This window comes from Acipenser ruthenus, chromosome 21 (genome assembly GCF_902713425.1).
Source record: "Acipenser ruthenus chromosome 21, fAciRut3.2 maternal haplotype, whole genome shotgun sequence".
In the NCBI taxonomy this organism is placed as follows: domain Eukaryota; kingdom Metazoa; phylum Chordata; class Actinopteri; order Acipenseriformes; family Acipenseridae; genus Acipenser; species Acipenser ruthenus.
In genome coordinates, this window is record NC_081209.1 from 5,422,605 (window position 1) to 5,449,355 (window position 26,751).

A 26,751-nucleotide genomic window follows, 5' to 3' on the forward strand; every position below is an offset into this window, starting at 1 on the left:
CACCACGCTTTTCTATTGGAAGTCTGTGTTGTTTCTGTAGTTTTTTTTGATGTGCTCCTTATACCTTGTAAAAGAAGTGATTAAAATGCACAGTAACTTGAGCAGCCCTTGTACACACAGTAGAGTTCTTTGAATTTACATTTCAGTCACAAATCTCTGTATATATTACTGTTTAGTAATGCACTTTATAAGATGGAAAAACTGTCTTTGAATGCAGTGTCCTTCCAACAGCATGTGTGTGCAATAGTATTACCAAAAAGCTGTACTACTAGTACAACTTTTCTTGATATCACTCTGAGCCCAGAATTGCCTTCAGCCATTTGCTAAATTTGAGCCATGCAACTGTTAATCACCCCGTTTGCTACATGTTCCTGTTATTGTATGCTTACCGTCTTTTTCCCAGGATCCCTTGGAAATGAGATGGTCAGGATATCTCAAATGTACACTGCTGGATGAGTAAAGAATGAACACAGCTTAACAGTAAAATATGATTCCAGGGAACTGAGATCAACTGTTTGTTTGTTTTTTCTTTAGATGTACGACAACATTGCTTCTCTGAAATTCCAAGAGGGCAACAACGGTGAAATGCTGGCTACTGCAATGGTGTCGGCCGAGGGGGAGATGATGGACCTTCGGCAGGCCATCCCAGCTGAAGGGAGAGTGGAGGACTGGATGACTGCGATACTGTACGAGATGAGGAGAACAAACAGGCTCATAACAAAGGAGGCCATCTTCACATACTGCGAGGACAGGAGCAGGTAAGATCGGAAGAGACAAGGTTTGTCAAGCGTGAAGACGAACAGCACCAAGCTATGTTATATCTAATTTAGAGTTGCTTACTCATTGGTCCATTAGTTCTTTCAAAATGATTTTTATTATCTTACATGTGAAGCTTAACACAAGCATAGCAGTTTCTGTCTGGATGTAGGTTTGGCGTTAGCTTTCGCTGTTTTGTTTTCCATTGTTTTTATTTTACTGTTGATTCCTAACATTGTGGTTTTATGTACAAGTACAATTCACTTATTGCTGCAGGGTTGACTGGATGCTCCTGTACCAGGGCATGGTGGTGTTGGTTGGTACTCAAATCTGGTGGACGTGGGAGGTGGAAGATGTGTTCAATAAAGTAAAGCAAGGAGAGAAGCAGGCCTTGAAGAAGTACGCCAAGAGAATGCACCAGCAAATCAACGATCTTGTGACGCGAATCACACAGCCCCTGGACAGGAACGACCGCAAAAAATACAACACTGTGCTGATTATTGACGTCCATGCCAGGGACATTGTAGACACGTTTGTCAGAGACAGGTAAGAAGCACGGTCAACAACTTTGCATGAAATCATAATAACCCTTTGAAGCAATGCTTGTTCAGATACACTGTGTTGGCTGTACTAACCCAAGGTTTGGGTTCAAATTCTTTGAACTGCAACTGTGTATATTTTGTATTGCTCTTAGTATTATGGATGCCCGGGAGTTTGAGTGGGAGAGCCAGCTTCGTTTTTACTGGGATCGGGATCCTGATGATCTTTTCATACGTCAGTGCACTGGTGCATTCTCCTATGGTTACGAATACATGGGATTGAATGGACGTCTGGTTATCACCCCCTTGACCGATCGCATTTACTTGACTCTAACCCAGGTATTTCAAATACCTTTTAACCAGATTTGTTGTGATTTTTAGTTTATACTGTAACAGTATTCTGTTTATTAAACAAATGTCTAGCATAGCAAAAACAGGGGGTTCAAAAACACTATCAACCAATCATCTAATTCAGTTCTAATGGTAGATCAAGCTCTTGGTCCTTAAATTCGAATTCTGGCACACTGTATCTAAAAACATTTTTGATGAAAGGAGTTATTTATATATCTTTAAAGCAGAAACAGAGTTAGTTAGTTGGTATATATATATATTTGTATATAAAAATGTTCTATATTTTTTTATTGCAGGCACTATCTATGTACCTGGGAGGAGCACCTGCTGGCCCTGCTGGCACTGGTAAAACTGAGACAACTAAAGATCTGGCCAAGGCTCTAGGTTTGCTCTGTGTGGTAACAAACTGTGGTGAAGGCATGGATTACAAAGTAAGTGTGGGATTGACCTCATTGTGTCTGAGAGAATTGTCGCAGTCCCAATACAATAAATCCACTTCTACACTTTATTTCATTACAATACATAAATAGCAATGCCAGTAACATACATATTATTCTTTTTATTATTAGTTTAGTTTTAGTTTATTATTATTCCTATTGAGGTTTTACTCACTTGTCAGTGTATTGAATTTCATTTCCCCCTCTCTGTTATTAATGTACCTAAATGCAGTACTGCCGTTCTTCAGTCCACACCATTCCTCTGCTCGTAGCAGCCTCTGCTAAACTGACTGATCTTTTCCATCTTTTTTCCAGGCTGTTGGTAAAATTCTCTCAGGATTAGCACAGTGCGGGGCCTGGGGCTGCTTCGATGAGTTCAACAGGATTGACGCTTCTGTACTTTCCGTCATCTCATCTCAAATCCAGACCATTCGAAATGCACTCATCTTTCACCTGAAGAGATTCCATGTAAGTAACATACTCGATTTGTCTTTAGACCCATATTTCACACATTAATGAAAACACATTTTCATTTAGCAGCTGAAAGCTGACTGGCTTATTTCCTCTCCTTGCGTAAAGTTTGAAGGGCATGAGATCGCTATGGATGACCGAATGGGGATTTTCATCACTATGAACCCTGGCTATGCCGGACGTACAGAGCTGCCTGAGTCAGTGAAGGCTCTCTTTAGACCTGTGGTGGTGATCGTGCCCGACCTGCAACAGATCTGTGAGATTATGCTCTTCTCAGAAGGGTTTCTCATGGCAAAGGTAAGACGTGCCATTTACGCGATGTAGTCATACATGCAGCATGTGGGTTCAATAGAAATACATGACAAGTGGTAGCTGCTTAACTGTACCATGTTAAATGTCCTATCTATGTATCTATTTTATAATGCGTATATGTTTTTTCACGAACACCAAACTGTTGGGATATAGTTACTTTCATTGCTTCAAAAGTCTGCACTATCCCAATCTTAGAAATCAATATTATTTCCCTGTTTCTTACATGGTATTCCCTGAATTATTATTTTGCTTTGTATTCATCGATATAGCTTGTGGAAATACTGCATTTTCTTGTTATTTATTATTCAGTCTTGTTAAATTCATAGGTTCTTGCCAAAAAGATGACAGTACTGTACAAACTTGCAAAAGAGCAACTTTCTAAACAGTATCACTACGACTTTGGACTTCGTGCCCTGAAATCTGTGCTGGTAATGGCAGGAGAGTTAAAGAGAGGATCTCCTGATCTGCAGGAGGTAATGTTGCAGCTATCGATTTGATATCTGTACCTAAAAAGCTAACAAAGTGCTGTTCAACAAGACAGATAGTATTTGTTGTCTATAATGACATGCTGAGTGAAAGTATGATTCTACATTTCTTATTATGTATTAAACTAAAGTCAAGATAGTAGAATTACTCTTGGTCTGTGCCATTAAATGTCAGTTGCGGTCTTTGCAGTCCAGATTTCCCCATTACATATATTACTTCAAATGTTCCGTCTTCCAGAGGATTGTTTGGTCTGCCACATTGAGGAAATGCCCTTTAGTATTTGCTTGATCTCGCTGAATCTGGTCTTTCTCTCTGTGCTGGATGACTAGGATGTGGTTTTGATGAGAGCTCTGAGAGACATGAACCTTCCCAAGTTTGTATTTGAGGATGTGCCTCTCTTCTTGGGGCTGATCACTGACCTGTTCCCTGGGCTGGACTGCCCTCGCGTTCGCTACCCCAGCTTCAATGACGCAGTGGAGCAGACCTTCCAGGACAACAACTACGTTCTGCTCCCTGTACAGGCAAGGGCTTTTCACATTGATTCACATTGTACATGAAAACTCCCACTGTGAGGGGCTCATTTCTAATAGGGTTTGGTGGTTTCTTTTCTCCAGGTTGATAAAGTGGTCCAGATGTACGAGACAATGATGACTCGCCACACTACAATGGTGGTTGGACCAACGGGAGGTGGCAAGTCGGTGGTTATTAACACCCTGTGTCAGGCCCAGACTAGGTAACTGAATGAATCTGTATTTTCACAATATACAGTATAGTACAGATCTTACGAAAATAGATGTTTGATGTATCTTCTTATTTAGGCCAGTTTCAATGGCTATTGTTCTTATTGTCTTGTTTTATATTTGCTTAGCTGGCATCAATACGAATTTATGATATAAAGTAACTTGGCAAATCGTTTTGCTCCCTTGTTGACAATGAGATGCTTCATCTCAAAGGTCTATCCGCTGTGCTACACTCCGTGTCAGAAGCTGTGATAAGTGCTAGATGTGTTCTGGTGACTTTGTAATTGACTGATCTGATTGTTTTGCAGGCTTGGGTTAGTGACTAAGCTGTACACACTGAACCCCAAAGCAGTAAGTGTGATTGAACTGTACGGCATACTGGACCCCACCACTAGAGACTGGACTGATGGGATTCTCTCCAACATATTCAGGGACATCAATAAACCAACTGATAAAAAAGAAAGAAGGTCATCTTTCATTGATTTATAGAGAACTAACCTGACACAGCATTACCCGTTTTTTGTTATGCGTCAAAGAAGTGTGGTAGAGCAACACAGTTTTGTCTATAACACATATGATAAACACATTTCCATGGGAAATTCTGACTCAAGTATTTTGTACGTATGAAAAGATAAATAAAAATATGAGCGATTTTCTTTAGAATATTTGAAACTTAGCTCCTAGTCTTTGAGTCCCGCATTTAAAGCAACTGTTCAAATCCAGTGTTTGTTTTTCGCACAGGTATATTTTGTTTGATGGAGACGTTGATGCTCTTTGGGTTGAAAACATGAATTCTGTTATGGATGACAACAAACTCCTGACCCTGGCTAATGGGGAACGTATCAGACTTCAGGCGCATTGCGCCTTACTCTTTGAGGTAATAGAACTTTCTCTGTTGAGTTCAATAATCTTCATACAGTCTTGAAAACTCTTTTGGGGATTTTGTTCATACACGTAGTGAAATACAGTACAATTGATATTAGCATTTTTAGTATTTATTAACCTTTATAACAACCTGAAAATGTAGTTTGGAATTACTGAGATTTCATTAATGCCAGCAACCATAAAAAAAACCCCCAATGTTAATATCGGTAAACTCAAGTTCCCATTCTTATTCATGGCTGTAGGTTGGGGATCTGCAGTATGCATCTCCCGCTACTGTGTCACGCTGTGGAATGGTGTTTGTTGATCCCAAAAATCTACGCTTTAAACCCTACTGGCAGAAGTGGGTGTGCAGGAGACAAGCCAAGGTAAGTATAAAGAATCACTCTGTTTGGAAATGGTTTTATATTACAGTGAAAGTGTGTACTGCTGAATCAGAACAATGGACTTAACTTTGATTCTTTGGTTACTGTGGCAGGAACAAACCGTATTGAACAAATTGTTTGATAAGTACGTACCTGACTCCATTTCAATGATTGTGGAAGGAATGATGGATGGCAGGCAGGGAGAAAAACTCAAGACTATTGTACCTCAAACAGAGTTAAACATGGTAAGTGTAAAACCAATTAAGAAGCATGACGGTTCTTTTCAATAAAAGACATTTAAGACAAGGAACAAAACATAATGCATTTGTATTACTTAAACCTGGTCCACAATTTTCTGACTATATAAAATACAGAAAGACGTCCTTTTAATACATTTGACCTGATATATTTAATAGGTTTTAATAATATTTCTCCAAAAATACTGTGGTTTCACTAGGTGATTAAACTCCAATGCAACCATGGCTCAGTCATACATGTTCATGTCTGGAAGCAGTGGCTAGCTTAGCAACCACTACAATGTATTCAACAAGCTAAGGCTGTCTGTTGTGTGTTTTACCAGGTAGTGCAGTTGAGTGTGATGCTGGATGCTCTGCTGGAGAAGGACGTGGACGACCCTGATGTTCTCGAGTGCTATTTCCTGGAGGCGCTGTATTGTTCTTTAGGCGGCTCGTTATTGGAAGCTGGGAAAGTCAAGTTTGATGAGTACATTAAAAAGCTGGCTGGCATGTCCACTGTCCATGATGAGAAAACTCTAGCTGGACCTGGAGAGCTTCCTGGTAAGATGATAACTGTTTCAGTAGAGTTCCACTGCACCATTGGAGCTAACCATTCATTGGCAGGGGTGGGTCATATAGTAAACACCACTGTGCTGCCTCCTGGTTAGGTAATACAATCCTGTACGTCCTCCCATTACTTTGTAGGTCAGCTGCCGTCTCTCTATGACTTTCATTTTGATGGGGAGCAAAAGAAGTGGATGCCATGGAGTAAATTAGTACCTAAATACACTCACAGTCCCGAGGTCAGGTTCTTTGATATTCTTGGTAAGTGTCAGTACGAGAATTTATAAAGCATTTTCATTTAAGTATCACTAATATCTAAACTAAATATTTCACGTTTCTTGATAGTTCCCACGATAGATACAACTCGCACCAACTGGCTGTTGGAGCAGATGGTGAAAATCAAACGTCCTGTCGTGCTGGTTGGAGAATCTGGTACCTCCAAAACTGCGACCACTCAAAACTTCCTGAAAAATCTGAATACAGACACCACAGTATGTCCCAGTTCTCTTTACTGTTTAAATCAGATTTATAAACACCTTACATTTTCATAGATATTAAGAATGCATTATCATATTCTTTTTTTTTTGCTATTTTTTTTTCTGTTTTGAAACCCATTTTCTTACATATCTATATAAAGTATTTCGGTTCAGGTCTGGGTTCATGTCTTATCAATATGTGTTTTGTTCACATTTAGATTATGTTAACAATCAATTTCTCGTCTCGGACAACTTCTATGGATCTCCAAAGAAACTTGGAGGCAAGTGTAGAGAAACGAACTAAAGACACGTATGGACCCCCCATGGGAAAGAGGCTTTTAATCTTCATGGATGATCTGAACATGCCCAGGGTAAGTTTGGATGGATTGCCACTTCGTTTAGGGCAATCATTTCGATGACGTGTGTTATAGATCAGATCCCTTTTCTTTATTCTTCTACTGTAACTGGATTTCCTGTGCAGGTGGACGATTATGGCACTCAGCAGCCTGTTGCACTTCTGAAGCTGCTGCTGGAGAAAGGTGGAATGTACGATCGCGGGAAAGAATTGAACTGTAAATTTCTGCGTGACCTTGGCTTTATAGCTGCAATGGGGAAGGCAGGTGGCGGCCGCAATGAAGTGGACCCCAGATTCATTTCTCTCTTCACTGTTTTCAATGTGCCGTTCCCTGAAGAGGAATCTCTACACTTGATTTACACCTCCATTCTGAAGGGACACACTAAGGTAAATTCACTTGCTTCTCACCTTGAACAGATCAGGGATGGGACAATCCACTTTCTTGCACCCTTTGAGTACAATGTTGACAAATTGATTTTTTTTTTTGTATTGCTTTGCAGGCATTTGAGGCTGAAATTCAAGATATTTGTGACAAGCTCATTTTCTGCACATTAGAGCTTTATAAAGTCATCATTAGAGATCTGCCTCCAACACCGTCCAAATTCCACTACATTTTCAACCTGAGAGACCTGTCCAGGGTTTCCAATGGACTGACTTTAACCACACCGGAGAGGTATTAAATAGAAATGGTTGCAGTCATCAAATCCTACTTGCAGCTATCACATTGAGTGTTTTACACAGGCTTTACTTAAAAGCCATTTTCATTAAGTGGATAATGCATATATATTCTATATTTGGCGGGTCATGAAGCAGCACTGTAGTTTGTACCAATGTAATCTAGCCTCACTGGGACACTAAGCCATCCAACGTTATCAAATAAGTGTATTATATTGAAGTTCTTATGAGATTCAGAAGAATGGCTTTTTTAACTTGATTTTTCACTTTGCAGATTCCTCACTGTCACCCAGTTTGTCAGAGTCTGGAGGAACGAGTGTCTCCGAGTTTTTCACGACAGGCTCATCAACGAAACTGACAAAACGCTGGTGAGTCAAGCAGAAGTGTTTGTGTAGTGCCACCATGTGAAGGGCAGCAGAGTAACCTACTCCACATAACGTCCCGCACATTCTTAGAGTGAACCGTGCCTTTCCATTTTAAGGTTCAAGACCACATCAAGAACTTAATAGAAGAGCACTTTAAAGCTGGGACGGAGACGGTTCTGAGAGATCCCATTCTGTTTGGAGACTACAGGACAGCACTGAACGATGCAGAACCCCGAGTGTATGAAGACATTCAGGACTACGTTGCAGCCAAAGCTTTATTTCAGGTACTTCACAACGATTTCAGAATAGTGGGCCATTAGCTGTAGTCGTTCGGTTCCAGTTTTGTAAAATTAAGGTTGTGATATTGCACGTTCAGCCATATTCAGACCTCATTCTTTCATTGTATCTGTTTACTGGTCCTCAGCTGGTCATAACAGTGGAGCTTAAATTGTAGTTTGGTCAAAATGTAATACTCTGTATGTATTAATTTGATTTAAATTGCATTTTAGGAAATTCTTGAAGAGTACAATGAGACAAAAACACGCATGAACTTGGTTCTGTTTGATGACGCACTGGAGCACTTAACACGAGTCCACCGAATCATCAGAATAACCCGCGGGCACGCTCTGCTTGTGGGTGTGGGAGGATCTGGGAAGCAATCCTTAACAAAACTTGCTGCATTTGCAGCTGGATGCGAGGTAAATGATCCAAAGTATGAAGGAAGAGATTCTGTGAAAAAAACTAAAACATTTTTGCATGCACATTTATGGTTTGAAGTACTGTAGGCCTAACTCTTAGTCTGTGGTACAGTATACAATTAATTGTTCGTGTTTTTTTTGTATTTTTACCATTTCAGGTGTTTGAAATCACATTGAGTCGTGGTTATGGTGAGAACAACTTCCGTGAAGATCTTAAAACTCTGTACTTGAAGCTGGGCATCGAGAATAAGAAGACGGTCTTTCTGTTCACTGATGGGCACGTGGCAGAGGAGGGTTTCCTGGAGCTGATCAATAACATGTTAACATCAGGTGATTTACAACAGTGGAAACACTTTGCAGAGCAAGGCAAATGGCAGAACAATTACATAATGGCCCTTCTTTCATCTGTTAAAACATGATCAACATACTGTTTCTAATAAATACTAAAAAAGCTAGTCAATGTATCTAGGGCTTTTCACAAAATAATTCGCTTTTTATCTAATGCATCCAAGTAACACTGCTGACAAACCTTTCTTTGACAGGTATTGTGCCAGCGCTTTTCCCAGATGAGGAGAAGGAATCTATTCTGGGACAAGTCCGGGATGAAGCTGCTAAACATGGGGTAGGACCTGCCAAGGAAAGCGTTTGGCAGTATTTTGTAAACAAGAGTGCCAACAACCTGCACATTGTCTTGGGCATGTCCCCCGTCGGCGACACATTGAGGACCCGGTGCAGAAATTTCCCAGGTAGAAATGGTTTCACTGTCCCAACCCTGCAATTGTTCGTTTTCCTCGTAATTGTTTTGTGGCTGATTTTAAATTCGAATGCTTTTTAAAGGGCTGGTGAACAACACTGGGATTGACTGGTTCCTGCCTTGGCCTCCACAGGCTTTGCATGCCGTTGCTCAGTCCTTCCTCGGTAAGCTTAATGCTTTATCTACAAGTGTCAATAGCAGTGAAATCATTAAACATCATTTGCCAAACTTTAGGGAAACACAGTTGTAGAGTTGCTAGACTACACTATGCAGGTCAACATGAATAAATTGGTGTTTAATATAGTATAAAAACGATATCCATTATTAACATTATTGACCAGACATATGTATTTTTTACTTGATACAGTACCTTTGTTTTTTTTCTGTAACCTTATGATTGTTTTCCCAACAGGAGATAATCAGATGATCCCTTCCCAGCACACAGACTCAGTGATTGGACATGTCTGTATGGTACATGAGTCTGTGGGGAACTTCAGTAAGAAGTTCCAGCAGAAACTGAGGCGCAGCAACTACGTGACTCCGAAAAACTACCTGGATTTCATCAGCACCTATTCCAAACTGCTGGATGATAAGGATCAATACATCCTGGGTAAAAATATAAACTAGGTGTTACTAAAACCCCAGAACAACTGCACAGCACTTTATATATTAATACGATGTCACAGACCAGAACATCTTTATGCATGTAATTGTAACCAGAAATGTTTATTCTTTTTAGCCCAATGCAAACGCCTGGAGGGTGGCTTGGATAAACTGAAGGAGGCCAGTTTACAGTTGGCTGATCTCAACCTGAAGCTGGCTGAACAGAAAGTGGTTTTAGCTGAGAAGTCTACAGCCTGTGAGGCCCTGCTGATGGAAATCTCCACCAATACTGCTGTCGGTAGGTGTGGGTGCTTGAAGGACCACCTAGATCAGTCGCTGTATATTGTCTGTATTCTCCCCAGTTAGATCACTTCCATATGTAGTCAGCAGTCGATTTAAAGACCACCTTTGAGTGATCATAATATGCAGGTTAAACTTAATTTATAATATAGAGAACATTTTCATGGCAAAGGATTGAATGGGCACTACATGCAGAACGTTCATAGGGCAATGTAGATAATCTCTCATTGCCAGTGGGTGCGTTAAGTAAGTGAGCCGCTCAGAGCAGCTCAGTGAAAGAACCCACTTAACAGCATGCTCAGTTCCGCTCCCCCTGAGCAGCTCAGGGCGCTACAGAGCAGATTTCATCGGAGATGCGAGTGAGCAGAAAGATTCTCGCTCTGAGCCGCTCGGTTACTTAACGCACCCACTGCAATGTGGTGTGGAATTTGAGTTTGGTTTCATGGCTTAATTGCCATTGCATCCAGGACCAGCTTGGGAATTAAAGATGAATGAGAAATGTGATCATAACACCTGGAATCCCAAACACTTGCAGCCGAGGAGAAGAAGAAACTGGCAGAGGACAAAGCACTGGAGATTGAAGAGCAGAACAAGGTGATCGCAGTGGAGAAGAAGGACGCAGAGAGCTCATTGGCTGAGGCTTTACCTGCGCTGGAAGCTGCAAGGCTGGCTCTGCAAGACCTGGATAAGTCGGACGTCACTGAGATCAGGTAATACCATAAGAATACCACAAGAACATTTGCAAAGGAGACCAATCTAACCTTGTCTGCTTCCTGGCAGCTGATTGATCTCAGAACACTGTCAAGTTGGGTCTTAAAGGATCCAAGTGATTCTGCCTCAACAACGTTGTGACGCAGGTTTCCTCCAGGTAAAATACGATTGCCATATAATCTGGATTTCACCTTACCTTTACGTGAACTAACACAATTACAATATGCATATACTAGCATGACAAAATGAATAAAACAATTGTCCAAATATTTCTATATGAAATAATATCTCGGTGTGCCTTTTTACAGAAATAAGGGATAGACAAAAGATGTCACAGTACCGACATTTCTATTACAATATAAATACAGCATACAATTTATATTATGGCTTCTGGAATCTAAGCAATTCCTTTACATAGATCTGATCTGAAAAATGGCAACACATTGATCTAAATTGTCACTGTACATGTGTTTACCTGGAATCCATTTTCTTCTTAATGCATCTTGTAAAGGAAAATGTAAGTATGATCCTGTTTATGGTTTTCATTTAGTTATTTATGTCTTCAGTAGTACAATGGACCACCTGCTAATTGATTGTTTTTTGGATTGCTGTGCAAGTGGAATACATTAGATTCTTTTTTATTTATTTTTTTTAAACCAGCTTGCGGTGCACTTTTTGCCTTTATAAATCCCATTATTTATTTTACATATTGCATTTTAGTGTAGGGGTAGTGGAGTTTACAGTGGAGTACAAACAGAGGCTTTCAAATAGTCTTCTAGGCATCATTTAAAGAGTGAAAGATTTCATTGTATGTTTACCTATGAAAGGTAACTGTCAAGCAGTTCTCAACTATCCTTGATGCAGTTCCATAGCAGTGTGCCTGCCTTTACAGTTTGCATTACCACTAGGATGGCTATTGCTTTCTGTACACATAAAAAATGAAACCAGGATATCTGAGGGATATTCATTTCATTTAGTTTTCTTCCATAAATGTACGTTTACCAGCCCTCTAAACCCATTTCACTTGTAACCAAAGCTGTGAAAAAGCCCAGTGCTGAATTTCAAAACCAATTACAGCTTTCTGAATAGAAACACTGCAATTTAATAACATGCTCCTGACATTGTAAATTAATTCCGGTTTGTATCCCTGAGGGTTGAGAGGCACAGCATGCTGACCAGTTTGCACTTGCCTTCGAAAAGCAGTTGACTGGAGAGTGATAATGAATGTGTTTAGAGAAGCACACACTTTGGAAGCTAGCCAGCCTTAGCAGTGCTTCAGAATGCTGTGAAGCTGCTGAGGCTGAAAGTGACTGGAGGCGTAATGAAGCCATTGTTTCACACACTTTCCAGATCCTTCGCCAAGCCTCCCAAGCAGGTGCAGGTGGTGTGCGAGTGCATCCTTGTGATGAGAGGCCATAAAGAGATCAGCTGGAAAAGCGCTAAAGGAATGATGTCAGAGGCCAACTTCCTGCGATCCCTCATGGAGATGGACTGTGATGCCATCTCTGTGAACCAAGTCAAAACCGTGAGAGGTAAACCCTTTGCACTGCCACTGAAGATGGTTAGCAGTAGGGCAATACACATTGTATTGTGTCATAGCAATGATAAAGGCAGTGTGTACAATGCTGTCCTTCAATCCAATCTTTATTCCAAGCAGGTCATGCCTTAGTTCATTCAACCTGCACTAATAGAAACTGAGATCCACACTGGAATGGAACTTGAAGGCCAGAATTGTGCACTACTAGATTAAGGGGTGTGCTAAAAAATGTGATTTTACTTTACTTTAAACGGTTACTTCAATTGCTAAGCTGCAATTACAACATTTGGCCGTTGGGTATGATTTTAAAATGTTATGAGCACCATATTACAGAGTTTGACAACTGAATGGTAAGTTTAAACTCATTTTTATTAGCCGTTCTAATGTTTTGTCTCCCCCTTAACAAAAATCCCCAATAAAAACTGAATAAAATGTTTTCAGAACAACACACCTGTTTTTTTCCTGTGCTGGCTTCCTTCCTTAATGCCGGGATGCATCCCTAGCAGAGCGAGATAACATTGTGCACTCTGTGTCTTAGGATTCTTGAAGAACTTAAACACCACATTTGAAGAAATGCAAGGCATCAGCAGAGCCGGGTCGGGAATGCTGAAGTTTGTGGAGGCAGTGATGGGTTACTGCGACGTGGCCAGAGAGATCAAACCCAAGAGAGAAAAGGTAGGACATGTTTGCAAACTGAAAAACGTTTTTAAGGCATTTCTGGATTGTGGGCTCGGATGTAGACTTGATTAGTAATTTGGTGCATTTTATACATTATCACCACTGCCTTGCACCCTTTTAATTTATCAACAACACTGGTTGTCTGAAGCAACATTTTCTTTTCTGAATTTATTTTATTTACCCCAAACCTGCTTCTCATGTCCACTGTTTCCCCATTAACTCTCCCACTGTCTTCATAGGTGGCCAGACTGGAAAGAAACTATTTCCAGAGCAAGCGAGAGCTGGAGAGGATTCAGAACGAGCTGGCGACCATACAAAGAGAGTTAAAGGCTCTTGGGGAAAAATATGAGGCAGCCATAAGAGAGAAGCAGCAGCTACAGGAGGAAGCAGAGATCATGGAGAGGAGGCTGATCGCTGCAGACAAGCTCATCTCAGGCTTGGGCTCAGAAAACATTAGGTAAAGAAGATGTACAACTTCAGTGTCAAATGTAGTCCCCTAAATCATTTGTAGATAAGATTTTTTTGGTATATGTATCAGTTAACAGTTAGAGTGAAAAATCTGTTAGGAAACCACAAGGGGGCAGTGGAGAGTGAGTTTGGGGGCTGCTTTCTGTCCATTCTGTGCAGTGATCAGCAGGTTTCTGTTTCTATTAAGAATGGAGCACATGAAGCACAAAGTCCCCTTAGTGGAGACTTTAAAAAGTCATAGACTTGCATGTATACAATGATGAATACTGCCTTGTTTAACTTGAGCATAAGAAAAAGCCTTTTTCAAATTAACTGGGTCAAAAAAAGATATGAATCTGGTACCAAAATAAATGCGTAAAAAAAACCAACAACTCTGTATGGGTTTAGAAACATGGAAATCCAAATCGGCTTTTTTTTTTTTATCTGTGAAACAAAGATTCAAGGCTGAACTGGAAATGAACAGACTTTTCTTCTAAAACGTGGTACTGATAACAGAGATTGACTGGGGGGATTTTTCTGTCCACTCAGATGGACCAATGATCTTGAGGAGCTGAAGCAGAGGAGGGTGAGGCTGCTGGGAGACTGCCTGATCTGCGCTGGCTTCCTGAGCTACGAGGGCGCCTTCAACTGGGACTTCCGAAGCGAAATGGTCTACCTGGAGTGGCAGCAGGACGTGCTGAACAGGGGGATCCCTCTGAGTCAGCCGTTCCGTGTGGAGAGCCTGCTGACTGATGAAGTGGAGATCAGCAGGTTTGTCTTTGTTATTACATCCTGTGAGGAAAATGTTCAGTGTTTTAATGTGAAGATCTAACCTTTACCATAGTCCTGGCTTACACTGTGTATATACATTCCAATATGGAAGGCTGGAGTTTCAGCACAGGTCTGAAAGGCATCATTCATTCCCCCTGTGTTGTGTTGCAGGTGGGGATCAGAGGGCCTGCCTCCAGATGATCTCTCTGTTCAGAACGGTATTCTCACCACTCGGGCCAGCCGTTTCCCCCTGTGTATCGACCCCCAGCAGCAAGCCTTGAACTGGATCAAGAAGAAGGAGGAGAAGAACAATCTGAAGGTGCAATCTGGTTTGGAGCTTCAGCAAAATCCCAGCTCTTCATTTCTTTACTTCTTGCCGATCTGGGGCCAGCACTTATTTTTACCCGTTTCGAAAAACTACATTTGAAAATCGAACGATAAAGTTTAGTAGCAATCCACTCGGCAAGTCTATGTGATTTAAAAGGATTATAACAATAATCGTGCATAAACTTTTTGTTTTAAAGTCTGTTTCTACCTGTTTTTAGGTCTCCTCATTTAACGATCCAGATTTCCTCAAGCAGCTGGAAATGGCTATTAAGTATGGCTTCCCATTCCTTTTCCAAGATGTGGACGAGTACATCGATCCAGTGATTGACAACGTTCTGGAAAAGAACATTAAAGGCGCTCAGGGACGCCAGATTATTCTCCTTGGGGACAAGGAAGTAGACTACGACCCAAACTTTAAACTCTACCTCAACACCAAACTGGCAAATCCAAAATACTCCCCATCAGTATTTGGAAAAGCAATGGTCATTAACTACACAGGTAAAAAAAAAATACCGATCAGACATCATTAACTATTTTGTCAAGCTCCATATTTAAATATGTATAATAGATTGTTACTGATATGCTCAGTGCACATCGAATCCATGATTTTGTGACGGAAGTGTGATTTTATTTCACTCTTTGTGCAGTTACGTTGAAAGGACTGGAGGACCAGCTGCTGAGTGTGATCGTGGGGTTTGAACGCAAGGAGCTTGAAGAGCAGAGAGAGCGTCTCATTCAGGAGACGAGCGAGAACAAGAAGTTACTGAAGGACCTGGAGGACTCTCTGCTCCGAGAGCTGGCCACTTCCACAGGAAACATGCTGGACAATGTAGAGCTCGTCCACACCCTGGAGGAGACCAAAACCAAGGCCACGGAGGTTAGGGGCGGGAGACAGCACAAACACATTGCAGGATAAATAAGGGGAATGTAAGTATTCTTAGATTACTTCCTGATCTAATCACTTGCTTCTGTTAGGTCTCTGAGAAACTGAAGCTGGCAGGGAAAACAGCAGTGGACATCGACAAGCTCCGTGATGGGTACAGGCCCGCTGCCAAGAGAGGTGCCATTTTATTCTTTGTGCTGGCTGAGATGGCGCTGGTAAACACCATGTACCAGTACTCGCTGGCATCGTACCTGGAGGTCTTTGATTTCTCTCTGCGTAAATCTCTGCCAGACTCCATTCTGCAAAAAAGACTGAGAAACATTATGGACACTCTGACTTATAATGTCTATAACTATGGCTGCACAGGTTAGTAGAGCCCATTCAAATATCTATCTATCTATCTATCTATCTATCTATCTATCTATCTATCTATCTATCTATCTATCTATCTATCTATCTATCTATCTCTTAAACATGGTACATTGTTAGTATATGCTTTGTATGTTTAATCTTTGCAGGTTTGTTTGAGAAACATAAGCTACTGTTCTCATTTAATATGACCATCAAGATAGAACAGGCAGAATTCAGAGCGCCCCAGAATGAACTGGACTTCTTTCTAAAGGGTAAGGCAGTATGATAAGCAAAACAGTTACAGTATACTGGAAGAACAATAGTCATTCTTAATGAAACACATTTATAAAAACATTAACCTCAATACATACTGAGTGGGATATGCCAGATTGTCTTCAGTTCTGCCTTAAGGGTGCAATAAAAAAAAAAAAAAACCTTTAGACACTTTATAAAGCCAATTATTTTAACATCAGCCTGATGCTGTGAGTCAAGGTCTGCATATATTATTTATTTCAATAGAGGTATAAATAAAAAGCACGCTGCTGCATTTATGACTAAAGAAAAGATTGAGCTGACAGCATAAGTATACCTTCAGTCCTGGGACTTGTGCGCCCATCCTGTCTGTGCCAAATTCATTGCGCCGGTAATGCGTTTCCAAATGTTGTTCTGAAAATATAGCACTGTCAAGAAATGCTGGTTTTGTGCCGGGCCCAGCAACTGCAGCAATATGACTTCACCCCCCTGGGAATTTATTGACGACACAGAGCCTCCGAAAAAGCAGCAGCATCCATAATAACACTGCGCCACTTGAGAATCTGTGAATGCTTGTTTTAACAACTCCATCCCTAACCATTAAGACTTTGAATAATAAACAAACAGCATTTTACATCCATACGTCATGCCTTCTAAACCCCAAAAGCTAAGAAGATATTGCATGTGTTTTTAACAAACGCCTGGCCCTTGGTGGTTAAGAATGCTGTTTGAACAGCATCGTCATCCCCACCTCCCATTGCTGAGAGAGCTGTAAGTGGCTGTCTCAGAGGTACAAAGCTTGCCGGCTCTGCTCCCCAGCCTCCCAGGCAGCATCCTATCATTCTGAAACTGGCAGTTACATAAGCAGAACTGGGTTTGTTGTCAAGCAAAATTATCCTTCAGCTCTTTGTTTTCTTACATCACTGCAATTTCAGGGTACTACCACAAGATGGCAGTGTACGGCAGCATTCCTGTAGTCTAACCCGCTATACTTACATATATATTATAAGGTATTTTGCATTTGATCATTGCAAATTATTTATTTGGAAACTGACATTCACTATTAATCTCAGATAGATGTAAACTCTAGCTGCATAGGAGACAGAATGTCTGGAACATCCTGGATTTAATTGCCAAAAGACATTTCAGTTCCCTTTTCATCATTAATGCATCTGTCTGTGATGATTCAGGATATTAGGAGCTATGTATTATGCGGTATGCATGCTGTGAAAGATGAATACACATCACTGACAATGTATAAATGCATCTGTAACTACATTCAGGCTGTATTAAGTTGGTTTGCCTGTTTTTGATCCCAAGCTTAGGTGACGTGATGTGAATGCTCTAGATGCTGCCATCCAGGCAATTAAGAATGTATCTTCGTTTCTTAATTAAGGCAGCTGGTTAACACCAAAATGACTACAGCCATCCAAATATTATGTATTATCTTTGATCAATGGTGTAGGGTCATCATATGCCAAGAACAGAACTCATTACTCAATCGGAGCATCTCCTGCATTGCCACAGCTTTAGATCCTGTATTCCTTATAATCTTGAACCCCTGAAGGATCAGGCATGTCTTGGTATGACATAACCTGTAGTCTGTTGAATAGCCACATTTCAATGTTGCACATATGATTCTGAAATGGTTCAAACATGGTGATTCAGTGGCGATTACACCATTGTGTGTTCTGGTAAGTCACGGCAGGGGTGTCTCTGTAGGAGTGTAATAGTGCTGCAGTGACAGATCAATGCTAGGTGAATGAATGTGTGCTGATACCTCTCCCTCCTCCCTGCTCTGGCTTTCTCCAGGAAACCTCTCCCTAGAGAAGAGCAAGCGTAAGAAGCCCTGCTCCTGGCTCCCAGATCAGGGCTGGGAGGACATTATCCGCCTGGCTGAGCTCTTCCCCCAGGAATGCGGCACTCTGCCTGACGATGTGGAGAAACACGATGCAGAGTGGAAATCAGTAAGTGCTTCTATGTCTCTCAGGCTTCCGCCAACATGCCTCAAACTATTACATCTGCTTTTATTAGAACCATTGATATTGACTGAAGAGGGCAGTGGTGGGACCCTAAAGGAGAGGTGCATTTACCAAGCAAAAAAAGATTGAATATCAGCACATGCACAAGGCTAATGCACAAATGAGTGCATTACTGCTTACTAAAGACAGACCAAAGGCTTCAATCACAGTCCATGTGTACACTTTTCAGACATACTAAAAGTGATCCCCCATGCCTTTGAATGATTATACAATTGAACTATTGATTATTCAAGGAAACCATAGGCAAATCCAGCAGAAGTGGATTTCACCTACATTTTCGAACTGAGAATCAATGGTGTAATTGTGTCACAGCTTAAGTTGTTGAATGAGTTGCAGTGTTGCTGGTAACATCAAAGAAAGTCAATTTCAAAGCCAGTTTTTTTTGCTTGCAAATTTCAAATACAGTATCTTGAGGTACAAGTGCCAGTGATTAACTTACTGTTGAACCATTTTATAACAAAACCAAACAAAATTCAACATACAAAAAGTCACAGATCCAGTGATCATAACAGGCTAAAAAAACCAATTAATACATTGCCTTGTCAGCAAGCTTCTTAATCCTGTATATTAACAAATATAAATCTGTTTATGCTACTTTTTATGGGACCCATTTATATGTCTATTTCAACTTTTCAGATAAGAGTTATCTTTGCAAAACCTCACAAATAATACTGCTGTCAAAGCCAGTGTGAACTTAGAAGTGTCTGGAGCCTGAAGGCAGTAGCTGAGAATATTGAAGATCTCATCAAAACACAGTGCTCTATTGAAGCAGTATCAAAATCTACATGCAGGAGAGTGGAGTCTAAACCATATCAATGCAATGCGCTTCTTCTTTCCTGTACTGCTCATCTGTAACGCTTTTAAGTTTTGTTTTAGGAGCGTCCTGGTATGACAGCAGTTACACATTTTATATAAAAGGCACAACTCAATCTGCTCATCTAAACTCATGTAAAGAAGCCACAGCTAATGAAAATTCACCCTGTGTCAGGAGAGTGATCGGGGTATTTGTGTACTGAATGTCGAATGTGTGTGTGTTTTTAATATTTCATAGATAAACTTGGCTTCATGTACATACTTTTTTTGTCCTCCTTCCTAGTGGTATGATTTAGATAGCCCAGAACAAGCTGCCTTTCCAATGAAATACAAGGACAACCTGACCAGCTTCCAAAAGCTGCTGCTGCTGCGCTGTTTCCGCATCGACCGAGTCTACCGGGCAGTGACTGATTATGTAACACTGACTATGGGAGAAAAGTAAGTGCCCTGATTGTAGAGGTGCCACCCCCATGTGTCCTGTCTGTGAGAACTCAGGACATAATGCTTACACGCCCTTCAGATTCACTTAGTGTAACGCAATGAGCTACCAACAGCATGGGCTGTCATATTTTCATCATGACTGTTATGGTTTTAAAGCAACAAAAATAATACAGATGGCATTAGCTTGAGAACAGGTGACTATTACAGTCCCGTAGCACACTTTCTGACATTGCTGCTGAAAATAAATAAGTACATTTGTGATCGCACCTTGTTAATTGTTATTGTCAATTGTACAATATTACCCTTTCAGTACTGCAGACTTATATACAGGTATAAATTATGTTTTAGTATAGGAAAGATAACTCCACACAAAACAGCAGACCAGTAAACTATTTCTACGCCTGCACACTGCATATTGCATTATTTTCAATAATGCAATTTTTACATTGCTTCTACTTCTGGTGAAATGTGAAAGGGTAACTCGCAGAATCACAAGCAAGTGAATCTATTGCTCACTGTAAAGTGCTGTTTCAAAAACACCTGCCACTGAGTTTCGATATATACACTGAGTCCCTCTGGTTCTAAAGTAATTAGTGTCATGTGTGGATAACAAGAATAAGAAAGCAGCAGATGGGACCCCGTTTTATTACAGCTATCCAAAGCCTATTTACTTACCAGTTTGGAAGTGCTGGGAATATGGAGGATGTCAGTGTTAGATTAGTACACATATTTACACGTAGTTAAAAACTCATTTGCATTTTATACAGAGCATCAAAAGAAACATCACTATTGTAACACATTTATTTTCGAAAAAAAAATTAGGCATATAAATGATGGACAAAATGTTTTTGGTTTCTTTTTAATCACTCGATCATTCATCCTTGACCATGACACGCTTGAGTGACTATGACTGAAGCATGTGCACTTAATCACCTCATTAGTGAGGCAATTGGATATGGAGTGATTACAGCTGTTGAATTGCAAGCTTGAATAAAAGCAATAAAGAAAATCACAGAAAAAAAACCAACATGCCACGTCTGTCAAGAGAGCAGCGCCTTCGTGCGATCGGCATGTTGGAGGCTGGACTAGGGCAGCGTACTGTGGCTCGTCGTCTTGGGTGCTCACAGCCAGCAATTTCAAACCTGGCGAGACGGTAAAACGAGACACACTCTGTCAATGACAGGCCACGACTTGGAGTCTTGGGCAGGAGTCACAACACCTGCCCAAGATCGACAGATCATTTTGCAGCATCTTCGTGATGTCAGTTGTTAATCAGCACAATAAAAAGTCACTGCACCTTCTCCAAAACAGAGTTTGTCATTTTTCGATCACATCTAGTGAATATTATCCAAATATAAGTGATAAGTTTCTTTTGATGCTCAAATATAAGTGATACGTTTCTTTTGATGCTCAAATATAAGTGATAAGTTTCTTTTGATGCTCAGTATAGATGTGTTTTTGTTCATGTTTAGGATATAGTACATTAAAAAAATCTAAAGGTGACCTTTTTTTTGTTGTCTTTCATTAAACCAGCAGACCCACCACTTAAAGGTAACACGGTAACCATGTGGTCTCTCCTCTCTTCCTTGTATCAGGTATGTCCAGCCTCCTGTGATCAGTTTTGAAGCCATATTCGATCAGAGCACCCCCAATTCTCCCATCGTGTTCATCCTGAGCCCCGGCTCAGACCCTGCCAGTGACCTCATGAAGCTGGCGGAGAGAACAGGCTTCGGGGGGAGCAGGCTAAAGTTCCTGGCAATGGGGCAAGGGCAGGAAAAGGTACAGTGCCTGAAATATGAACATTTTAGGATTACCAACAGCGTATGGAAAACTGTATAGAAGATAAATAAGTAAGAAAGTCAACAAGGCAGTAATGTCACATTCTAGGTTAAGTTACTTGAAGCAACGTCTTTTTAAAACACTAACCATTATTTACCCATTTTATAGAATCATTTGTACTGAACAAAACGCTCACAGCAGTGGTCAGATGGGGTGAACCCTCCCAATTTGAAATGACAGAAAAGAGCTGATATCCAGACATCAGACTTTCTGCATCAGGAAAAAAGGCTTTTGCTGTTTGAAAGGGCAGATTGATCCACTCACATAGAAGGTTTCAGTACCACTGGGGCTGTGCCCAATATATCGAGTTTCCATGAAGCAACGTCCAAGATATTTTGAAGTGAAGGTTAACTTTTAAACCAGTGCTGATGTGCTTTCAAACCTGCATGCTGTTCACTAATAGGTGGCCCTGCAGCTGCTGGAGACTGCAGTGTCTCGTGGCCAGTGGCTAATGCTACAGAACTGTCACTTACTGGTTAAGTGGCTCAAGGACTTGGAGAAGTCATTGGAGAGAGTCAGCAAGCCACACCCTGATTTCCGGCTGTGGCTCACCACTGATCCAACCAAGGACTTCCCAATCGGAATACTCCAGAAGTCATTAAAGGTAGACGTTGAATTTCAAGAAGTATCTTAGTGGCAAAAATATATTTTTAATGTTTTTCTTTTTTTTTTTTTATCAGTATATTCTTGAATACCCACATGCCAAAATAAACTAATCCTAATGCCACGATTTTATGATCCATTTTTTTTATTTGTCCTTAACTCCCTCACCTAAATAAAGCACATTTGGAATAAATCCAGCCACCTACTTGTTCTCAGATCCAACTAAATCCCCTTCCTAATGAGTCTAACTTCAATCCAAGACTCCCTGATAAAAGAATGCTTTGTTTCATTTGTACAGTAGCTGTTTAGTTTTCTTCTTGGGGGACTACATTCCCTAGCTACTTGCAAACAACCTTCTTGTTCACAACCTTGTTTTTTTTTTTGTAGGTGGTGACTGAACCTCCTAATGGGCTGAAGCTGAATATGAGAGCCACATACTTCAAGATCTCCTATGACATGCTGGAAGGGTGCCCACATCCTGCTTTCAAATCCCTGGTCTATGTGCTGGCCTTCTTTCACGCTGTGGTGCAGGAGAGGAGGAAATACGGAAAAATCGGCTGGAACGTTCCTTACGATTTCAATGAGTCTGACTTCCAGGTATTGCTTTTTTTCATAGACCCTCATTGTAAACTGATAATCACCATCTCCCTCCAGTATTCCAGCCCTTACGAAGCCCCCCTTTGTTCTCACAGAGGGATGATAGAAATCAGATAGCAGGACCAGTCACAGCAGGATGCTTATTAGGGTCTATTTAAGAAATGGAGTACAACAAAGAAATCCAATAATCTTTCTTTAAGAATGTAAAATGGATCAATTAAACACATTTATGTTGATTAATTAATAATAATATTACTTCTAATCCTGATCTAGGTCTGCATGGAAATCCTGAATACATACCTAACAAAAGCTTTCAATCAAGCCGATAGCAAGATCCCATGGGGAAGTCTGAAGTACCTGATCGGAGAGGTAAAGCGCATGCTGCTTCCACATGCACATGATATTACATTGATTCCAGTGTGTAGTCACTTGATGACACAGTGTTATCCCCACGCTCAGCTCATCACATGTTCAAACACATTCCCAGGTGATGTACGGGGGGAGAGCCATTGACAGCTTTGATCGCAGGATTCTCATGGTTTACATGGATGAGTATTTGGGGGATTTTATATTCGACACCTTCCAGCCTTTTCATTTCTTTCAAAATGACGAGGTTGACTACAGGATTCCAAAAGACGGCCCCAAAGATCATTATGTTGGTAAGCCTGGATTTATGGATCATGTCATGAATGTGTAAAGCTGATGTCTAACCCATGCGTTATACATTGTGCTGACTGATATCATCATCATCTTCATGGGGATGTGCTTTACAATGCTTTAAGAGGAAGCTGCATGTGTTTCCTAGCTGTGTAGACTGAGTGAAATCCTTCCTAAGGAAACCAAGCACCACTATTGTAACAGGTTCATCATTTTTTTTTAATTTAAACTCCTGTATATAAGTGAATTCAGTACTGTACAATACTCTAATTACAAATGTTATTATTTTAAATAAGAATACTTTTATTTTTTAATTAATTAATTATAAAATAATCCTAATAGTTTGCTTACATTTTTCAACTGTTTAAAATAATTACATAATGGGTGTACTCTTTTCTAATGCATGCTGAGTTCATATATATATATATATTCCCTCCTCGATCCCTTGAATTGAATCTTGTGTTTGTGTGAATCTCATCTCATAGAGGAAATAGAATCTCTTCCACTTGCTAACACTCCTGAAGTGTTTGGCCTTCACCCTAATGCTGAAATCGGTTACTACACCCAGGCTGCCAGAGACATGTGGAAACACCTGATAGAACTGCAACCACAGACAGGTATGGAAATAAACTGCAAAAAGCCATACTCCATACAATACTGTCTAATGCATACCTTTAGAGTGAGCATGTCGAAGCACTGTACACTAAAACAGTTCCCAAGCATTACCAGATGTGTTGGAATCAAGTTCAATAAGAGAGATTGGATTAAAAGTTGCGATCATTGATTTATTTCATTTGACAGGAGAGACGGGTGGTGGAATTAGCCGCGACGAGTACATTAGCCAGGTGGCCAAAGACATCCAGAACAAGCTGCCTAAAGTGTTCGACCTGGATCTGATTCGCAAGAAGTTGGGGCTGGAGATCTCCCCCACAACGGTGGTGCTTCTGCAGGAGGTGGAGCGATTCAACAAGCTCATAGTGCGCATGGGCAGGTCCCTGGCTGAGCTGCAGAGGGTACGTGCTTGGCAGGGTTACAAACTGGGCTTTCACTGCCTTGCGTTATTCAGGATCTTCCATGCATGCTTGTTTTTTTAAGCAAATAATATGCACATGTCTTTGTAACTGGGTATAGTATGCTGTAGAATACTATCGTACTTACAATGTACAGACGGAAATGTTAATGTCTGATTCGTATTGTCCTGAATCTGAAAACACCACCAAGACGTGTTGCTTCTTTTTGATTTGAAACTGCTCTGAGACCTTGATGGTATTCAGTACAGGGCTTTGTTGCATCTCTCTGTGTTCATCAGGCGCTGGCGGGAGAGGTTGGCATGAGCAGCGAGCTGGATGAGGTGGCTCGTGCCCTCTTCAATGGGCAGATTCCAGTCATCTGGAGAAAGCTGGCGCCAGATACACTCAAATCCCTGGGGAACTGGATGCTCCATTTCAAGAAGAGGTTTGACCAGTACAGCACATGGGTTTGTATTACTTTATCTCATTTAAGTGATGAATAGGGATAAGTACTCTGGTATTAAAACTGAAGAAAAAAAAAAAAATCTGTGTTAAAAACTATTAGCCAGTATATTATGTCAAGTTATTTACACACCAGTATATACACAAAATGGATAGAACCAGATAGCAAGTTACTAACTTGCCAGTGTGCATGACCTATCTGTTGTACATTATTGTTTTAATTGTGACCCTAGAACTGCCTCCAGTTTTACAAATCGCTCACGTTTTCCTCCAGATTGATGAGGGAGAGCCCACTGTCATGTGGCTGTCCGGGCTGCACATTCCCGAGTCCTACCTCACGGCCCTGGTCCAGGCCACCTGCAGGAAGAATGGCTGGCCCCTTGACCGCTCCACCCTGTACACACAGGTCACCAAGTACCACACTGCTGAGGAGGTCACAGAGAGATCGGGGCAAGGTACACACCACAGCCTTTACACAGTTACTACTGTATCTCCATTTTTACCATTTGAAATTGAACGTCCTTGTGAGGTAACAGTGAGCACATTTTAATGGTCTGAAAGCAGGACCTAGTCTTACTTGATAATGTATACTCCTCCAGTGTAATAAAGCAGTTAACCATCTTCGTTTGGGGTATGTCAAATGAAATAAGTTTAGTTTCAATCTGTGATGCAACAAATGAACATGCAGCTAACCTACAAACTTAAAAGATGTACAAAGTCATCAGTGTATAGAAGTGTTGTGGCTGGTTTCACAGACCCCGGTTAGCACTATACCTGCACTAACTAATGGTAGCCCAAGACTAGTGCTAATCGTGGTTTGTGAAACCAGCCGTTGACCTGTCGTATTAATGTTTTTTCCATTGTTCTGTTGCAGGATGCTTTGTGTCAGGTCTTTATCTCGAAGGGGCTGACTGGAGCACTGAGAAGTCATGTTTAATCAGGAGTAAACCCAAAGTCCTGGTGGTCGAACTGCCCATTCTTAAAGTCATTCCCATTGAGTCGCACCGCCTCAAACTTCAGGTATGAAACAAATCACATTTTCAAATTAATTTTTTTTTTTTATTTGTCTGAAGTATACTGGAAATTTAATTACTGGAATACTGTTATCTGTGCGTCTTCACATGCTATAAATAACAGTTTTTATAAAGTATATTTTAAGTTTAAGCACCATGCAGGTAAAAATAGAAAAATAGAAATAAAATCTATTTTATTAATGGTGAGTAAATATAGATAGCAGTCAGCAAGACATAATAAATATATATATATTTTAAAAGCTTTGCTGTGTCATGTTCATGTTCTGCAGGAGGCTAAACCGACACACTGGAGGTACACTTAAATACAAATTAGATTAATGTGGACTCATGCACAAACCTCTGTTCCCTCCTTGCAGAACACATTAAGGACACCTGTGTACACCACATCCATGAGAAGAAATGCAATGGGAGTCGGCCTGGTGTTTGATTCTGATCTTTCCACCACAAAACACATCTCCCACTGGGTACTGCAGGGGGTCTGTCTCTCTCTGAACTCGGATTAAAACTGTGAGGAAACAGCAGTTTCTTTTTTGTTTGTTTGTTTTAATAAAATATATATTAAATTATATTATTTGGCATTTGACATAGTTTATTATAAATGTTCTTTGATACTTTAGTTCACTGTTATCCCATTTTGTGCCTTACATTTAAAGATGTACTGACTGTTTGTTGCATACTGTACAATTTGTGATAAAGCAAAGGGTGTGGTTGTAGATGCTAAATACGTCAGGGCTGAGGTTTTGACAGCACTTTCTACCATCACAAAATGGCAGCAGGGAAAGGACTACATGTCACAAAATGGCCACCCACAGCACACTACAATTCCCACAATGCAAGGTGCCCAGGGTGTGGTAGCCACACCTGCCCCGAATTAGACATAATCATCCACCTATAAAAGGGCTGGGTCACAGCACGGGGAGAGAGGAGTACA

The 26,751-nt window shown here is 40.8% G+C and overlaps 1 protein-coding gene across 1 annotated transcript in view; it reads left to right on the forward strand.

Moving 5' to 3' along the window:
- The window catches only part of dnah10 (dynein axonemal heavy chain 10), a 38,828-nt gene extending 12,440 nt beyond the window's left edge, over positions 1–26,388 (forward strand). Inside the window, exons 30-79 of the mRNA XM_058994549.1 lie at positions 535–758; positions 1,033–1,302; positions 1,451–1,634; positions 1,943–2,077; positions 2,399–2,551; positions 2,663–2,851; positions 3,193–3,339; positions 3,682–3,873; positions 3,967–4,085; positions 4,401–4,559; positions 4,834–4,969; positions 5,220–5,342; positions 5,453–5,584; positions 5,920–6,136; positions 6,281–6,400; positions 6,485–6,630; positions 6,834–6,986; positions 7,097–7,357; positions 7,471–7,643; positions 7,920–8,013; positions 8,127–8,294; positions 8,520–8,708; positions 8,867–9,038; positions 9,251–9,454; positions 9,546–9,626; positions 9,875–10,072; positions 10,202–10,363; positions 10,901–11,075; positions 12,427–12,608; positions 13,152–13,288; positions 13,531–13,748; positions 14,288–14,509; positions 14,681–14,828; positions 15,055–15,334; positions 15,484–15,713; positions 15,812–16,085; positions 16,238–16,342; positions 18,135–18,289; positions 19,461–19,615; positions 21,214–21,397; positions 21,861–22,061; positions 22,448–22,657; positions 22,931–23,026; positions 23,145–23,316; positions 23,800–23,931; positions 24,116–24,327; positions 24,624–24,791; positions 25,061–25,241; positions 25,661–25,806; positions 26,177–26,388. Coding sequence (XP_058850532.1) covers positions 535–758; positions 1,033–1,302; positions 1,451–1,634; positions 1,943–2,077; positions 2,399–2,551; positions 2,663–2,851; positions 3,193–3,339; positions 3,682–3,873; positions 3,967–4,085; positions 4,401–4,559; positions 4,834–4,969; positions 5,220–5,342; positions 5,453–5,584; positions 5,920–6,136; positions 6,281–6,400; positions 6,485–6,630; positions 6,834–6,986; positions 7,097–7,357; positions 7,471–7,643; positions 7,920–8,013; positions 8,127–8,294; positions 8,520–8,708; positions 8,867–9,038; positions 9,251–9,454; positions 9,546–9,626; positions 9,875–10,072; positions 10,202–10,363; positions 10,901–11,075; positions 12,427–12,608; positions 13,152–13,288; positions 13,531–13,748; positions 14,288–14,509; positions 14,681–14,828; positions 15,055–15,334; positions 15,484–15,713; positions 15,812–16,085; positions 16,238–16,342; positions 18,135–18,289; positions 19,461–19,615; positions 21,214–21,397; positions 21,861–22,061; positions 22,448–22,657; positions 22,931–23,026; positions 23,145–23,316; positions 23,800–23,931; positions 24,116–24,327; positions 24,624–24,791; positions 25,061–25,241; positions 25,661–25,806; positions 26,177–26,323 — 8,631 coding nt within the window. The 3' untranslated portion in view covers positions 26,324–26,388. The remainder of the gene's footprint in view (positions 1–534; positions 759–1,032; positions 1,303–1,450; positions 1,635–1,942; positions 2,078–2,398; positions 2,552–2,662; positions 2,852–3,192; positions 3,340–3,681; positions 3,874–3,966; positions 4,086–4,400; positions 4,560–4,833; positions 4,970–5,219; positions 5,343–5,452; positions 5,585–5,919; positions 6,137–6,280; positions 6,401–6,484; positions 6,631–6,833; positions 6,987–7,096; positions 7,358–7,470; positions 7,644–7,919; positions 8,014–8,126; positions 8,295–8,519; positions 8,709–8,866; positions 9,039–9,250; positions 9,455–9,545; positions 9,627–9,874; positions 10,073–10,201; positions 10,364–10,900; positions 11,076–12,426; positions 12,609–13,151; positions 13,289–13,530; positions 13,749–14,287; positions 14,510–14,680; positions 14,829–15,054; positions 15,335–15,483; positions 15,714–15,811; positions 16,086–16,237; positions 16,343–18,134; positions 18,290–19,460; positions 19,616–21,213; positions 21,398–21,860; positions 22,062–22,447; positions 22,658–22,930; positions 23,027–23,144; positions 23,317–23,799; positions 23,932–24,115; positions 24,328–24,623; positions 24,792–25,060; positions 25,242–25,660; positions 25,807–26,176) is intronic.
- The last annotated feature ends 363 nt before the right edge of the window (positions 26,389–26,751 follow it).